The sequence below is a fragment of the Dendrobates tinctorius genome, unplaced genomic scaffold (genome assembly GCF_039654945.1).
Source record: "Dendrobates tinctorius isolate UK_male_01 unplaced genomic scaffold, ASM3965494v1 ptg000163l, whole genome shotgun sequence".
In the NCBI taxonomy this organism is placed as follows: domain Eukaryota; kingdom Metazoa; phylum Chordata; class Amphibia; order Anura; family Dendrobatidae; genus Dendrobates; species Dendrobates tinctorius.
In genome coordinates, this window is record NW_027361830.1 from 5427501 (window position 1) to 5445020 (window position 17520).

The window sequence follows — 17520 nt, forward strand, 5'->3', positions numbered from 1 at the left end:
ATGTATCCATCATTCAGCAATGGTCAATGGAGCAGATCTGCATTCTTTTCAGCTGGGGCAGAGTTAAATCTGTATCCATCATGATGGAGCCATGAAGTCTTGGCTGCTGTTTTGCAAATAGTCTGTTGGAGCTCTTGGCTGTCAGGATGTATGGTTATGTCTATCTCACTTATATAACGCGCATAGCTGTTGTCCTTCAAGCCAGCATTCACAGGCAAAGGGGACGAATGGTGACAGATCAACTCACATTGTTCAATTATTTACTCTATTTGCATAGTTTTTCCTCCTCTATTTCATAAGTCAACAAACTAGCTGGCCTGGACTATTTGTATTCAACATATCAGCAAACATCATTGATCAATTATCCTGTATGTCTATCATCTGGGATAACAGTTCAATATGTTACAGCAAATTGTCAACTTAGAAATAAATATTACAGGCTTATACGAACAAAAGTCTGTGTTTTCTTGACCAACCAAACAACGAACACATAAATTCAAAAGTCAACATATAGATAACAGTTTTTTCCTCCTGGCTTGCTGAAAATAGACATCTGGCTAATTAAGATAAAATGCTGTGTTGTTACAATAAGTAAACCGAGATTAAAATCGAAAATCATCCATATGGTGAAAAAAAATCCTGAGATTTTATTTTTAGGCCAATTGCCTAACCCCGGTTCCCACAATATTATTATCCTGGGGACACTGATACAGAATTATGAATGTTCACAGCATACAGATCCACCTGCTCTGATCTGCTTCTGCATGTCATAGATTCCTTCTGTACTGACCAGCAGCACTTTAAGAACATGAGTGGCAGATGTAGAAGGGAAGGGTCACAAAGTTATTGCCCTATGACCTCTAGCAGCAGTGTTCAGACAGTTGACAAACTTGCCTAAGTATTTATTTTTGGCCATAAATACAGGCAGCAAAGGTCAATGTACATGATTCAGGCAAGTGTGCAGGCTGTCTGTGGCTGTGTTTGCATTACTCTTCTGTCTACACATTGCAAATGCAGCTCTATTATGATCACAATACATGCATAGATCCATCTATTGCATATATATTACACATATAAATACACTCTGATGTCTGTACATATTACATGCATTCACACTTCTACTATTATTGAGGAAGTCTAGAATGACTGCCAGACTCCTGTAGGCAAAAAAGCCTACAGGAGTTTGTTGAGTTTAGATCAGAAGACTCACAGTCAATACAGATACCATGGTCTGTGATTGCCAGACATGTGAAATCAGCCATATATGTACACGTAGAACTTTGTTGCCACTAATGGTGGAAAATGGGAATGCATGTAATTTGTGCACAGCATACCTGTGTTTAGAATATGTAGACAGCAGAACTTTGTGTGTGTGTATGATATACACTCACTGGCCACTTTATTAGGTACACCTGTCCAACTGTGTGTTAAGACTTAATTTCTAATCAGCCAATCACATGGCGGCAACTCAGTGCATTTAGGCATGTAGACATGGTCAAGACAATCTCCTGCAGTTCAAACCGAGCATCAGTATGAGGAAGAAAGGTGATTTGAGTGCCTTTGAACGTGGCATGATTGTTGGTGCCAGAAGGGCTGGTCTGAGAATTTCAGAAACTGCTGATCTACTGGGATTTTCACGCACAACCATCTCTAGGGTTTACAGAGAATGATCCGAAAAAGAAAAAAAATCCAGTGAGCGGCAGTTCTGTGGCCGGAAATGCCTTGTTGATGCCAGAGGTCAGAGGAGAATGGGCAGACTGGTTCGAGCTGATAGAAAGGCAACAGTGACTCAAATTGCCACCCGTTACAACCAAGGTAGGCAGAAGAGCATCTCTGAACGCACAGTGCGTCGAACTTTGAGGCAGATGGGCTACAGCAGCAGAAGACCACACTGGGTACCACTCCTCTCAGCTAAGAACAGGCATCTGATGGCTACTTTCAGCAGGATAATGCGCCATGTCATAAAGCTCAAATCATCTCAGATTGGTTTCTTGAACATGACAATGAGTTCACTGTACTCAAATGGCCTCCTCAGTCACCAGATCTCAATCCAATAGAGCATCTTTGGGATGTGGTGGAACGGGAGATTCGCATCAGGGATGTGCAGCCGACAAATCTGCGCCAACTGTGTGATGCCATCATGTCAATATGGTCCAAAATCTCTGAGGAATGCTTCCAGCACCTTGTTGAATCTCTGCCACGAAGAATTGAGGCAGTTCTGAAGGCAAAAGGGGGTCCAACCCGTTACTAGCATGGTGTACCTAATAAAGTGGCCAGTGAGTGTATACCGTAAACAGCAGAGTTGTAATGTCATATAAACTCCAACAAGAATGGGGCAGGAGCATTGCCATGTGCAAAATTTGCTCATTAGCACATAGAATTCTTGTTACATCCCTGCAGCATAAGCTGCAGCTGTTTCTATACTCTACCCTTCTTGATAGCTAAAGCTTATTGCGTTAGGCCTGGCATCTGGACAAGCCTAGAAAGTTTACATTGTAAAAATATCCACAATGTATGTCCTCGTCCTCAGGTGTACTTTAAAGAGGTTGTCCAGTACTTTTATATGGATGGCCTATCTTTAGGCTAAGTCATCAATATCAGATTTGTGCACTCCTGCTGACCAGCTATACCCGGTGGATATACTGCATATCTACCCAGATTTTTGACCTTTGTTTTAGGACTGGACATAGTGGAAAGTGTGTCCTTGTCTTTTGATTTATAAATGGCATTGGTTTCTGATTTCTAAGGGGATTTAATTGTGTTTCGTCTTTATGTGAAATACCATATGTGATCATTTGTCATCTACTATATTCGATGCATTCATCTGTTATGCCCTCTTAGTTTTCTTTACAGTATATATGTACAGCATATATTGACAAATGTTATTCAATATTATTCAGTTCAGATAATAGGGCTGTTCAGATGACAATTTTCCAGGTGAAAAAAAATGCTGCATGCATTATTCTCTTCTGAGTCTCATATGAGATTTGCCCATTCAAGTCTATCGGTGCTCAAAGAAAAAATTAAAGCCCATACAGAACATCCATTATTAACCTAGAAAACTGCATTTGATCATATCCATTTTTGAATTTTAGATGTATAAAAACACCTGGACCGCATAGCTCCTTTATCAATGTTTAGTGGGAAAGCATATGTTTACAGTATCTTTAGTGGGAAAGTGTATGTTTCTAGTATCATTCAATTACTGCATAGTTTTGTTATTAATGTTCAGTGAGAAATGTCGTGTTTATAGTATGGTAGAACATTCGGTACCAGGAGAGCTTTTGGCATGTCTTATCCGGTGATGTATTTGTCCAATGATGATTGATGTGTGGGGAGTTGGCCACTCAGCCAGAGGGATGCTATGTCGGATGAATGGAACTTGTTAGGGCTTGTGTAATACTTGGTTATGCAAGCATTTGTTTCTAAACAATACATAAGCTGTGAAAGACTTCAGCTAAGACAGAAGCCCTGTTAACCTGTGGAGTAAAAAGGGGACACCCGTGACTCCACAGTGTGGAACCCAGGAATTTCTCTGTCTTCGCTGTTCTGCTTCTCACAGCTGATGTTTCCGGACAGATGATGTGCTATTCCTGGTGAAGTTTTTCCTGTGTGGTGTGCAATGTAAGTGCTTTACCTTTGTGAGTGATATTATGCAAAAGTGTAGGCAATATCACACTATTTCCTGTTTTCTGTAATCATTTAATTATTATAATAAAATTAAATCTCCTTCTTTAAATCCGTATCCGACCACTTTAAATACTTGGCAAAATAGACAGCAGTTATAGTGCTGCTGAATTCCCCCATGGGTGCCATCTCAGTTGTCTTCCTGTGAGGCGCAGCCTTGGCTTTAGTTACACTGGATGACATTAGTTACAGAATATACAGTAGAACTGCAGCATTTAATATGAGAGATCAAACAATTACAGCTTCAATTACTCTAATGTGACAAAAAACTAAAGAAAAAATATGAATAGGAAAAAAGAAACAAAAATAAGAAAATGCATAAAACTTTAAATCACTTTCCTTTTCCCCATTCAAAAATCAAAGAATACAATTTTTTGGTAAAGTCATGTCTGTATAACACCTATCAATCATGTAAACCAAAATTTTATCAATAAATACTACAGTGCAGTGTAAAAATAACAAGTCCTTACACAGCTCCAGACACAGAAAAATAAAAAATAATATGTCTCAGAATATTAGTAGTAATGAAACTTGGCACTCAAAAGGATATGTTGCAAACCAAAGTGTATAATTAATTCATAGCCTGTGGATCAACAGCTAGTGGATAACATTTGTGTCCGCATGGACCTTCATCAGATAAATGCTGTGTTGTTGAAGTGGAAGATGAGTAGTCAATACATAGGGGATGACACTCTAAATGGACTGAAGGTGGTAAGATGTATGTCTGAGCTGTGGTATGGTGGCTGAAAGCCACAGTCAGGAAGCTCTCAGAATATGGCAGCACAAACAATATGTTTTACAATGTTCAGAATGATTTTTAACCACTAAAATATAAACAGAAACTTAAAGGGAGTCTATCATTCCCTAATACCTAATATCATCAGTGATAGATTATGAAGACAGTTTGGACAACAGTTTGATCAGACTCTTTTAAACTTAACACCACTGTTATCTTCAGTATTAGATCTGAAAAACAGGTTAGACAGCAGTGTGAGCAGCCTCTTCTTATTTCAGGACATATGGTATCTCCAGTATTGGACAAGAGAGACAGGGAGGACAGCAGTGTGAGCAGCCTCTTCTTACCTCAGCACCCCTGGTATTTTCAGTATTAGGTCAGAAAGACAGACTGGACAGCTGTATGAGTAGCCTCTTTTTTCCTCAGTACTGCCGGTATTTCCAGTATTAGATCCGAAAGACAGAGTGGACCGCAGTGTGAGCAGCCTCTTCTTATCTCAGCACCCTTGGTATTTCCAGTATTAGTTTTTCATTTTAATTTCCAATTTTTTTTTCATTGGTTAAATGTAGAAAAAAAACTATAATCTCAAAAGGAAAGTAAGTATTATGACCCTGATTGATCAAGACGAGCCTGAATAATGCCGGTCTTGATGAGGGGTTGTGTTGGAGTCAGATGCTAGTGGTATATTAAAATGCATATGCCCTGTTAGGGGTCACGGATTGCACTAAATTAAAATAAATTATAAAGTGCAATTGCAACCCGGGGTCTACCATGCAGAGAGGTATAACTGCTGCTAATGTGAACAATGATGAACTAAAGACAGCGAGCGGACTCCTTAATAGGACTGCATTAACTCCACGCAGTGTGAACAGAACGCACAATACACAGCTCTGTTAGCTTCACAGAGAGATAGAACTAAAGGGTTGCGCTTGCTCTATAACTGACCCGTACCAATCACACACGTGGCCAGAACAGATGCTGAGTCACAAGAAAAATACAAAAACTGATGCTAACTACAAACCCTGTAGACTTCTTTGGTTGGAACTTGCCCTGTATGTCCACTGTGTTATCTTCACACATATGGGAAACAGATGCTAAGCGGGTGCAAAAAGCCCTAACTGGCTAAAACTCAGGAGGTAACTAAACACACACCCATGCATACACAGTAGTAGCGCATCCACTCACACACACCAACCATAAATGATACTAGCACACCAGCATGCGCCTCTGAGAGCCTTTTATACATTAGGTTCATGTCCAGATGGACAGGACCTTGCCTGTGGACCAATCCGGAGTTGCCACATCACCAGAGCAGCTGACGTCCCATCTCAAATAGGAAGACGCAAGATCACAGACATGGTCAGTAAGGTGATCTCTGGACTTTGCCTCCAGAGCACAAGGCTGCACCTGTATGCCACTGGTTACTAAAGACTTAGCTGGAGAGCCAGCAATAACCAATCGCATGGTATGAACCTGAGAAAGACATTGGGAATGATGCCTGTGCTGAGCGCAGTCTCAGCAGCTGGACCCAAATGGGAGACCGCAGGGCTAGACAAGGCTTGGGATCCATCCCGTGCAGCTGGAAAATCCTGGTTCCTAACAGGCCCCTTAATGAATTAGGAGTGTCTAACAAATGGCCTGTGCCTCTGTGCACTTTGGCACCAATCTTACTCCTGTCAGTGACTGGAGTAATATTTCTGGCATAAGGTATGCCACTGCTGGCAATCCCTTTTTATGAATTGAGACTTATGTCTTTTATTTAATGCACTAAGTTTTCATGGCTTACCACTATGTCTATGGTCCTTGATGTTGCCCATTTGTTGGTGCTTCTTCAAAAAATCTTGAGCAGCATATCTTGAAATTGATCATGCAAGTGTTGTTTTCCAATCTCACCAAAGATTTGCTCTGTGGTTCAAGTCAGGAGACTGCCTACTAGTCCAGAATCTTTCAGTACTTCTTCTGAAACTAAGCCTTGATGGACTTTGAAGTATGGTCAGGAAGGCGAAATGAAGCTTCAGCTTCTTCACAGACATTTCTCTCAGAATTTCCTGATATACTGTATTATTTATCCTATCTTGCCCTCCTTACGCTATTTGTTTCCAGTGCCAAAGGAAGAAAGATGCCCAGAACATCACCAAACCACCACCATGTTTGAATTTAGGCATGGTGTTCTTTTCTGCTTATGCTACATTCTTCCAGACGTATTGTTGATGATTAGACCCTAAAAGTTGCAGTTTTGTTTCATTGCTCCACAGAACAGAATTCCAAAACTTCCGTAGCTTATTCATATGTCTTGAGCATATTTGTGCAGTTTTTCTTGTGCTGTTGTGTCAATAGACGAGTACAACTGGAGTTCAGCCATGGTCACCTCCAGTGTTTAGTGTGTGCTTTACTGTGCAAACTGAAATCTCAGTGCCTGCTGCCACCAAATCTTGCTGCAGGTCTGTTGCAGTCATTTGAATGTTTTTGACCACCTGTTTTCTCAGGAAGCTGGTGGCAGCTGTTGATAGCTTCCTCTTTCTGCCACGTCCAGATCTTGTAGCCTGTGTTACTTTAACTTTGAACTTGTGAATTATGCTTTTAACTGTATTTCTAGGAATATGCACTGCAGTGTCTTTGAAATATTTTTGTATCTTACCTTGTTTGTGCAAGGCAATGATCTCTTGTCAACTTTTGGACCACTGCTCACAATCCAAAAATATTAGTGAACTAGAAACCATTTTGCTTGAGCAATAAGTTTAAGATTCCTCAGGAATGCTGCTAGAGCCTAATATCTGACTATACATCATATTTTTTGCAGGTCATAAAAGCCTAAGGGTGCTCTACAAAGACCTAAAGACACTAACGATGCGTGTAATGGAGAAGTTGAAAGATTATAAGACTGCAGTAATTATTAAAAGCAGCATTTTGCGTTGACATTGTAGAAAATACTTTAGTTTGATATTGTACAAAATAGTTTTTGTTTCATTGGTTAATTACAATCAGTAAAGTTTGTATATTTTGCCAATAAAGCTAATTTGCAATGTGGGTTAAATAACTTTGATTGCAAATGTATGCAAAAGCTGCTAGATTAACCTTTTACTTGCAACTATATCCTCCTTCAGCACAGTAGCCATTAACAAGCAGTTATGTCCTCCTCTAGATTAAACTTTTATTAGTATCTATATCCTCTTATAGCACATTAACCCTTCTCAAGCAACATGGTTGATAAATAACAATGTTCTGTAAGTAGTATTTATTCATGCTCCTGGCTGAAGCAAAGGAAAACTTCTGGCTTAACGAGGTTGTCTTTTATTGAGAAGCCAGCATGTCAATCAGCTGATTACTGTATGTCTGGTTTATCTACCCCTTGTCAAAATATATTAAAAAAAACAGCCGATTTCTAGGGGATTTGCTAGGATGCATTTTTTACAGTACATTGGTAAATTAATAAAAATAGGTGAAATGATTGCCCCAATATAATTAACATAACAGTGACCTATGAAATGACAAAACAGGCATATTCACCTATTCAATGGACAGATCTGAGAACAATCCTTAATTTCCAATTCAAATATTGTATATTATGTATACACACACACACACACTGAGAATTTCAACAGATTTTGAGTTCACTCGCGTAAAATCAAAAGAAAAACTTGCTTCCCTGTAATATTGAGGGGAATCATCTGATTTGCTAACGACATGCATTGGAAAAAAATTATAATAACTTTATCCACTGTCACTTCCCACCATCCCCCTCCCAACTTCCAGAACCAATATTGCCTTATGAGCAAAAGGAAAAATGCTCACATACATAAGACTTCATTATGCAGCATATGCAAGGAAAAAGAATTACTTTAGCCTTGGATCTAAATATTGATCTTTTTCAGAATAGTGTCACTAGTTTTGTCATTTCCTACTATATATTTATTGCATATTTTCATTCTATTGATACCACTAAGATTCATCCGACACCATTCTATAACAGTGTATAACTTCAAGTTAATGAAAAAGATGTTTTCCTTGATTTATTAACTATGCTTTGTCATTTGGCTCATGGTGCTAGAGGGCAAGTTAATGCAAATATGTGGCCTCACAAGTTATTTTGTATGATATTATCTGTCCATTTATGGGAGGCTTTTGATTCAGTTTCAGTTTCCAACTCCCTGTTGGATTTCTACTAAAACATATTTAATTTCAAAGGAATGATCAAGAGGCTGACATCATTTTGAAATATTTCCAACACTTCCACATGCAGAGCAGTCTAATTCCTGCTCTCACATTTTGGAAATCCAAGGTCCATGCGAACATGGAAAGTATTTGTTTTCAAAATATTTTATCAATATTGGACTAACATTTATAGTTCATATAACAACCCAGGCAACGGAGACAAGTAGCTTCAAACTATGCCATTGGTAGAGCACATGTAGAGCACAAAATTATGCATAGAATAGATGCAGCCAATATAAAAACACATTCAGATAAATAAAATCATATCTCTATAAAACAAAACAGAGGGTGCATAAGCTAAACATGTAATGCGTTTCATATTTTTCTACTATCTGAAAGTCAACTTTTAACCATAGCGTTTTTGCAGCAAAAACATGTAAAAATGCGAGGAAAACAGCAAAACTTAGCAATTTAGAATAAGATTTTTTTTGGGGGGGATGTTAGTATCTAGAGAATCCTTGCACAATTGCAATATTCACTAACATTTGCAAAATATGTAAAAAAATAAACTACTTTCCATTAGCCATTAATTTTCTAGAATTCTCTGAGCACTAAAAGCTGCTGCATAAGTAGTAGCAATCAGGTACAAGTTAGAATCATCAATGTCACAGGGCTTTATTTTACATAGACTTTCTGTAACCCCACATTTAATTCAGCAATTCTATTGAATACATTTCTATCAAGTAGTTTGTGCCAACCTTTTGCAGCTATGAACCCTGCCACATGGGCACTAGCAGGCAGCTGACTAAGCAGCACAAGCTGCGCATGTGTAACATTGACAAGTTTACCAAGCAGCAGGTTAGGGGATTATAGAAGGAATCATACACATGTTCTAGACTGAACATCATTTCTTACCAAGAATTAATAATCTCTCTTCTTCCTTTATCGGTAATTTCTTATGTTCTGCAAGGTATTCACTTATTTGCTCCTCTTCATTAGAATTTAAATGGTCTGTTGTTTCGTCACTATCATCTGGTGATATGCCCTCCGCTGTGTCTTTTGTGGCTATTCTGCTTTTCTTTTTGTCATCTTTTATTAGATCATCGTCAGTTACTCGTCTCTTAAATGTCTGCTCATTGTGGCAGATCTCATCATTTTGTAATGAATCTTTTAATGTTTCCTCTTCAGCATCCTCTTCTTCTTCTCCTTCTTCTTCTTCAACTTCTTCTTCCTCCTCCTCTATTTCTTCTTCTACTTCTTCTTCGGTGACCAGAAGTTGTATATCCTCCTTAATCCCCACACTAAAACATAACATTTAATAACAGGTTGTCATTTATGAACATTTATTAAGTGAAAAATATCAGAATTAAGTCAATTTGAGAATTCAGAAAAATTTGCATTAGATATCACTGATTGTAATTTGCCAACTCAATTCCATTTGCTGAAATTTAAAAAAATACAAGTTTGTAAAAAAATTGTTTTAGAAATATTACTTGCTACAACTAATGCTCTGTTAATATGTTTAACACAAACCTGTCACCTTACAACCTTTATACTTTAGGAAGGCGATCTTCTAGCTCTGATGAGACTGATGTAGATTACAATTAGAATGGCGGTATAATTATTTTGAAAACTTCAATTTCCCTACCTGACTAGCCTGATTGATAGCTCTTAAGTGTCCCTCCACCTAGCCTTATTTACTGCTCCTCAGTGTTCTTCCTTCCTGCTGCTCAGCTCTAACGCTGCCCAGTACAAGCTCCAGTTGTCAGTCGGGCTGAGTGGGTGGAGATGCTATGTTGTATAATGTGAAATGTGATGTACAATGTGAATTGTGATGTGTTAAAAAGGTATTCGTAGTATTGATAATGTGTGTAGTTTGACATTAAGGATAGTGAGAGTTAATTTGTGGGACTAGCCCAGAGTGGGAGTGGCTAGGTTAAATGGAAAGTGACAAATTCCTGTTAGAAAGTCAGTTAGGGCTGAAGTGCATAGAAAGAAGATCAAAAGGTTCATTGTGAGCAGTGTTGCATTCTGGGGTGTCCCTAAAGTGAGAGGAGACTGAAGGAAAGAGACAGCAAGCTCAGGAGCAGAAGTGACTAAGAGTAATCGATTGGAGATGGATTCTGTGAGAGGATGCCTAGCAGAAAGGTCTGGAGTTTAGAACTCTTGAAGGTAACGGGCCTAGACAGGACTGAGTATGTGAGATGAGCAGAAAGTTCTGAGGAGTTCCAGAGCATTAGAGTGCTTGCAGCTAAGTCCAGCCATACTGGCACTCTAAGGGGAAAGAAGACGCGGAAACGTGGGATGAATTAAATGACTCTTGCTAAACAGGACTATAAAATTGGGTTGGGTTGTGGTGAAGTAATGAGAAACAGTGGAAACTGAGGACAAGTAGAAAGATTAAAGAGGAAAGATGAAGATAGAGAACAATGGAGACGAGAAGGAAGGAATCTGTGTGGAAAATGATTTGAGTTGTAAAGGAAATGTTCATAAGACTTTGTACCCGTTATCTCTTGTATATCCTCCTTACCAAGTCCCTGTTCAGGAAAAAGTTTATTTTCAAATGGTCGTATCCCTCATTGAACTGGCAAACCAGCATCATCAGTTACATGTGTCCTGCATGGGTGTAGCTTCCTCACAGCACAAATCCACACATCCATCCAGGACCCCCACTTTCATATAATGCGTCGGAGAGTAAGAGACGAGTACCTCGCTCACGGCTATTGCTCCACCCCACATTGCACATGTACTCAATCTCACTCTTTTACTGCAAGAGCATCTATGGAAGAGTGTGGAATCCTGCTCTGCATGCCAGGATCCCATAATCCAGAAGTCCATTCCTGACTTTTGCTAGAAAGTCAGACCCTTTCGTGGGACAGTAGGAACTCCACTGAGAGGTTTTCTTTCTAGATGACATTTAGAATAATCACCAATTTGGGACCACCCACTCTCTTATAAAATAAATGGGGCAGCCCCAGATTGGGATAGGTACTCTGAATACCTTTCTGTATGGAATTACTAAACAGAAACAATTGTGGCATGCTTTATTAGAATAATTGTGGCAGGACTCACCCCTTTAAGCTATGTTCCTAAGGATTATGTCTCTACAATATGGTGCAATGTGTCAAAACGTGAAGTGCCTGTGGCTTTCATCTGTAGATACTCAGCTCCCACATCTGTGCTATCTTGTCACTAGCATAAACCTGTTCCTCATCTCACAATTTCTGAATAAGTTAGTGATTTGGCTTATTAAGTGATTTGGCTCATTTACCCTCTTAACTGTTTAGATAATTGTAACAACAATTAAAGAATTTATAAAAACAAACAAATAACTTCATTGTGAGTAATAGGAATTAATATAACACTATTAAACAATATGCATGTTTTCCAGATGAGGCCCAGCATTGATCTGTGGAAAGTTGGCAATATTCAGAGCAAATAGGATGAAAAAAAATTGCTCCTTTTATAAACACATCTGGTCTATATTGCTCAGAGAGATACATTTTATTGGTAATCTCCCAGTTTTTACAGCAGCCTGTAATCATCATATCTGGGACCTTCACATACAGGCTGCATAAATAGTAGTCAGGAATTAGTACACCAAAATAACAGGTTGGGGGATATAGCAATTCCTTACCTTTCAATTATAGTTGCTTCTTGTTCAGTATCCTCACAAGTTGGGCATGGAGAAAATCGATCAGATATGTCAGTACCGTTGACTGTGAGGAGTAATGATTCTGAGGAGCTGTGCACGGCCTTTATTTCTTTGCTAATTATACTATTTTGGATTTTACCATCTTTGTTTCGTTCAGAAATAATCTCAGGTTTCGATTTGTGCTCTTTGTGTTTCTTTTCTCTTTGTTCGCTCGTTGCGCCTTCAGATAATAATATAACAAGTTTTCCTTCCACCCTGGTCTCTTCAATACTAGCACGTATTTCTTCTGTAGCTTTGGTTTTGCTACTGGTTTCTGCCAATGCTTGAACAAGATCATCATTAACGCACACAGGTACCTCACCTTCTTCCACACAGTAAATTATAGGAGTGCCACCTTGAGCACCTGTTAGTGAGTTTGGAATATCTATTGATATAAAATTCTCTTCTTCTCTTATTTCTGGAGACTTTTTCTCAACAAATATAATAGATGCCTTTTCAGTATTTTCTCTATTGAGTTTTTGGACCTTTTCTCTATAGCTGCAGGTCTGTGTCTTTTGGATAGATCGCTCTAAAAGCAATGACAGGACAGCAAGCGTATAATAGCAGGTACGATTAGTACATATTTAAATAGAACCTGTCAGTACTTCTAGCATGTGTCTTCTATTATATAACTGTATTCTCTATCAAAACATGATTATGGAGCTTTTTTTCTTTTTTTCCCCCAGCATTGTGCTGTTCTTCTATTATTCCTCCTAGAAATGTACTAATATACTACAGAATTGCTATTTTATGAAGTTTATATATGTATTTTTACAAAAAGACATATGAGAAGAGATGACAGGTCCTCTTTAAAGAATGTGTCCAAATGTTTTTTTTTACATATAGTCAGTAGCATTAGCCATCCAAAACAACACTTAAAGCATCATTACCAAGCTCTCAAATCCAATGCAGTACTTAGAAATAATAGTTATTATATCAGAAAATATCTGCTTTATATAATCTGCAGAATCCATAGCAATCAGTACATTGTAAAATACAATACGACTGACAAATACTTTATTTTAATATATTTATACTATTTTCTTAGATTGACACTATAAGGGTACGCTCACGCAACCGTTTTTCTCTCATCCGAGAAAATCGGTCTGATTATGCTGATCACACTCTAATCAGAATTTGATCAGAGCCTGATCTGATTTTCTCTTTTGTGAAGAATAAAAAAAAAAGTTTCTCAATCTTCCTCATTCAGTCAGTCTGTGAAAATTGAACCGCGCTCCGATGCCACCCGAGTGCGGTTTTTCACTTACCAATAGACTTGAATAGGTGAGTGACATCTGATTATCGGAGTCAAATTGTGCATGATGAGAGAAAAATCGGACATGTGCACCGTCTCATAGAACATCATACCAATGAGTGCTATACAATAGAATGACGGAGAGCACTTGTCCGATTTTTATGGTCCTGTGCATGATCCTTTAGGGTATGATCACACGTTGTGGATTTGCATACCTAAAATCCAACACATTATTACTACATGACCCGTGGCAGATTTCTGCGGCTGACACTAGGATTTCTTCTATAGATATGCAGTTTGAGGTGCCACATATGATTATTAGTCCTACTAATTTACAGGCTGTTCATTGCTGAGTCCATAGGAATAAGTAGGATGCTACATATTCTTGCAGATATTTAAATCTACGAAAATCCACACAAAAAAATGTGCATGTTGTGTGAATGGGGTTATAGAAACCCCATTTAAAAAGATAGGATGATACCTGTTAAGCAGATTTTAAAGGATGAATCCACATTAAAATTTGTGTAAAATCTCAAGTTTATTAACAAGACCCATTGATATATTAAAAAAGCTGTAGTTCATAATTGATCATTACAATGTAATTCTAAATCATAAATATTTACTGGTAAAGCAGAATGTCAGACTGATGAAAATATAGTGCATCAAAATATTGCATTTAGCAAACATTATTTATTACTGTTTGTTTCTCTACATGTCTTTTCCTATACATAAAGAACAAACAAGCAAAAACTATTTACATTCTTCTTGTGACAAGTTAGTATTGTTTTCACATGAATGACAGCAAAGTGATGTGAATTGCTGTAATATTGTAGGAAAGTGATTACATCGCCATTGTGGTTGCTTTACGGTGGCATGAAATGACCTGGGGTTTTGGATTAGAGCCAACATTTGACTCTTCACTTATATTTGTGATATATTTTATACCTGCATCAGGTGGCTTCTTTTTCTTCAGAGACTTTGTTCCCTTTAAAGGCAAGGATACATTTTTCTTCTTTTCACTTGTAATTTGCTCACTGATGATCTGTGAGTGTAAAGAAAGATTTCAATTTTTCTTGAAAATAATGATAAAGTAAAAGACAAACGCAACAAATGTAGTTATCCTAAAATGTCTAAATGACGTATTTAACTCTAAACAAAATTACTTCTATAGCAAGTTGTTAAAGAGTTAATACTCATTTGTCCAGTAACACAAGTCTTTTTATCCATTTTCAAGGAAATCTGCTAGTAAGATCAACCCCCTTGAGCCGTCTATATGGACATGCATGTCATAGAAAGTTAAATAAAATAATACCTTGATATCTGCTATCTGATTATTCCAGAGAAAAACACACTTTTTCTCATATGTAAATGAGTTGTTGAGATCTACAGCTCTGGCCAAAATTAAGAGACCACTTTCAAATGTTCAGTTTGTCTGATTTTTCTCTTTATAGGTATATTTTTGAGTAAAATGTAAATTGTTCTTTTAGTATATAAACTTCTGACAACATGTCTCCGAATTTCCAAGCAATAAATTTTGTATTTTTTTTCTGACAAACTAACGGTCAAAATTAAAAAAAAAAAACAGTGCGTTCAGACCTCAAATAATGCAAAAAAAAAACCAAGTTCATAATCATTTAGAAACAACAATACTACATGTTTTAACTCTGGAAGAGTTCAGAAATCAATATTTTGTGGAATAACCATGATTTTTAATCACAGCTTTCATGCGCCTTGGCATCGTTTCCACCAGTCTTTCACACTGCTTCTGGAGCAAAAATTTAAGCAGTTCTTCTTTGTTTGATGGTTTGTGACTATCCATCATCCTCTTGAATACATTCCAGAGATTTTCAATGGGGTCCAGGTGTGGAGAATGGGCTGCGCATGACAGGGTTTTGATGTGGTGGTCTCTTAATTTTTCCCAGAACTGTATAGGCCAGACACTGTATAGGCCTGACACTTCATTTATTTTAAATTAATTGGGGCATTACCAGTGTGAGACGTGTAATGGCTGACATTTTGCTCTCATAATCACACACGGCTCTGCAGTATGATCTAACACAGTATATCAGAGGTAAACCATGAATCATTATAAACATATGCCGTTGTCCTACCTCAGTGCTGTCAGCTCTGCTATACTGATCCAATGCCCCTTACACACACGCGAGCGCACACTTACACACACAGGCTGCCTGTGAAAAGGAAGCTGAAGCATTATGAAAGTCCAACTGCAGCTGCAAATGTGTTTGTAATGAGACAAAGTTAGCTCTGCTGTACTGTGTTCTGAACTCACTCAGTTGTTGCTGTAATACAGTCAGAATAGGAACTGCAATGTGCGGAATGGCCATGGATCTACTGACCCGAATTTGACAGCTCTCACGTCCAGTTCATGCATCATGGTCCCTACATGGACCATGTTACATGGATGTTTGAATGAGAATTAAGAAAGTATTCAATGAGTCTACATGAAAACATTTATACAAAGGATCGCATAAATGGAAAGAACCAGTATATTGACAAGTTGAAACAAAGTACTATATTGATGCAAATATATATAACAATTGCTTGTTTGTTACCATTTGAGTCAATAGAGAACGTATTAAATCGATATTCCCATCCATAGTATATGTCATGAATGTAGGATAAGTATGAGTCTCATGAACCCTATGAAGCATGAATGAAGCAATGGTTCAGCATACATAACGCAGCTCCATTCATGGAGGATACAGCAAGACACTGTACTCTGTTATTTCCGCAGGCTCTATGTACTTGAAATGGAGCAAAAGAGTACATGTTTGACTGCTGCTGTATTCAAACATGAGATCACAACAAGCAGTCAGTGAATATTACCTCTACTTTGGGTAGGTCAACATAATGATGAAGGAACAACCATTTAAAATAGAGTACTAGGTCATTCCCATATTGGCCTTTCATGGCCAAGATGGGAACAACTGCTTCTAAGCCACAGTGACCATGGGTGGGGGTCAGAAAAACAACTGAGCTCAGAAGTGATACGTTGTTTATGAAACTCTAATCATATGTGCTCACGATCTGCATCTGTTGTGGGTTTCATGCTGCGTACTTATGCAATGTCAAACCCGCAGTGGCCAGATGTTGCAGCATATTGGATGGGATTTCAAGAGATCCCATGTCCACTATGCGTTCACAGACGCGGATCAACAGCAGAGAGAGACATGCTTCACGTCTTTCCAGACCGCAGCATGTCAATTTCTATTGCGAAAATACGTCAATAAAATGTATTGAACACGGCGAATCAGCACGGTTCAGTGAATACGTATGGATTCACCTGTGTTCAATAGATGGCAGCGCTTTGGATGCAGCAAACATGCGATGCGTCCAAAGCACTGCTAGTTTCGTATTGTGGGCTCCCGGCCTAATAGAAATGAATAAGAGTTACAGAAGCTGTGTAATAATGCAGGTTATCGTTTTGGTGTAGATCTTTAGTTGCATGAATAGCATAGCTCACTGTGCTATGTGGTTATCAAAACTCCCATTCACTGCCATCGTTGCAGAAAGAGTGCAGTGCAACTGACTTTTGCTGTTTTTATAGTCCTGGTGGATGAGACCTAGAAGAAGCAATTTTGATTATGATAATAATTCACATAATAACGCTATGGTTTATGTACAGTATATACAAATATCCACATACTGTATGTGCCAGTTCATACAAAACTGGATTGTGCAATTGCCCAGTCATTGCTTTGTTCTTTTAGGAGGTTTATAAGAAATGATATGTTTTAATAAAAAATGAAAAAAAGAAAATGGAATGCTATGAAAACCTAACTGGGCTGTGTGACCTTCCAAAAAAACTCCCACCTTGTATGTTCTCAGACTAAAAGACAGATGTGGGAGTCAGACATCGGCTACAGCTATAAAAAGAACCAAGGGTTACAAATGACACAGAGCTGGAATAACTGCAGTGTCTCATTACTATACTAAGTCACCCTCATGCATATGTTGATTGACTTTTTTTTATCA

The 17520-nt window shown here is 38.2% G+C and overlaps 1 protein-coding gene across 1 annotated transcript in view; it reads right to left on the reverse strand.

Moving 5' to 3' along the window:
* Positions 1 to 17520, reverse strand: part of MYLK4 (myosin light chain kinase family member 4) — a 229708-nt gene that overhangs the window by 43636 nt on the left and 168552 nt on the right. The window contains exons 3-5 of the mRNA XM_073550150.1: positions 14470 to 14566; positions 12213 to 12798; positions 9491 to 9876 (exon numbers count right to left, since the gene is read on the reverse strand). Coding sequence (XP_073406251.1) covers positions 9491 to 9876; positions 12213 to 12798; positions 14470 to 14566 — 1069 coding nt within the window. The remainder of the gene's footprint in view (positions 1 to 9490; positions 9877 to 12212; positions 12799 to 14469; positions 14567 to 17520) is intronic.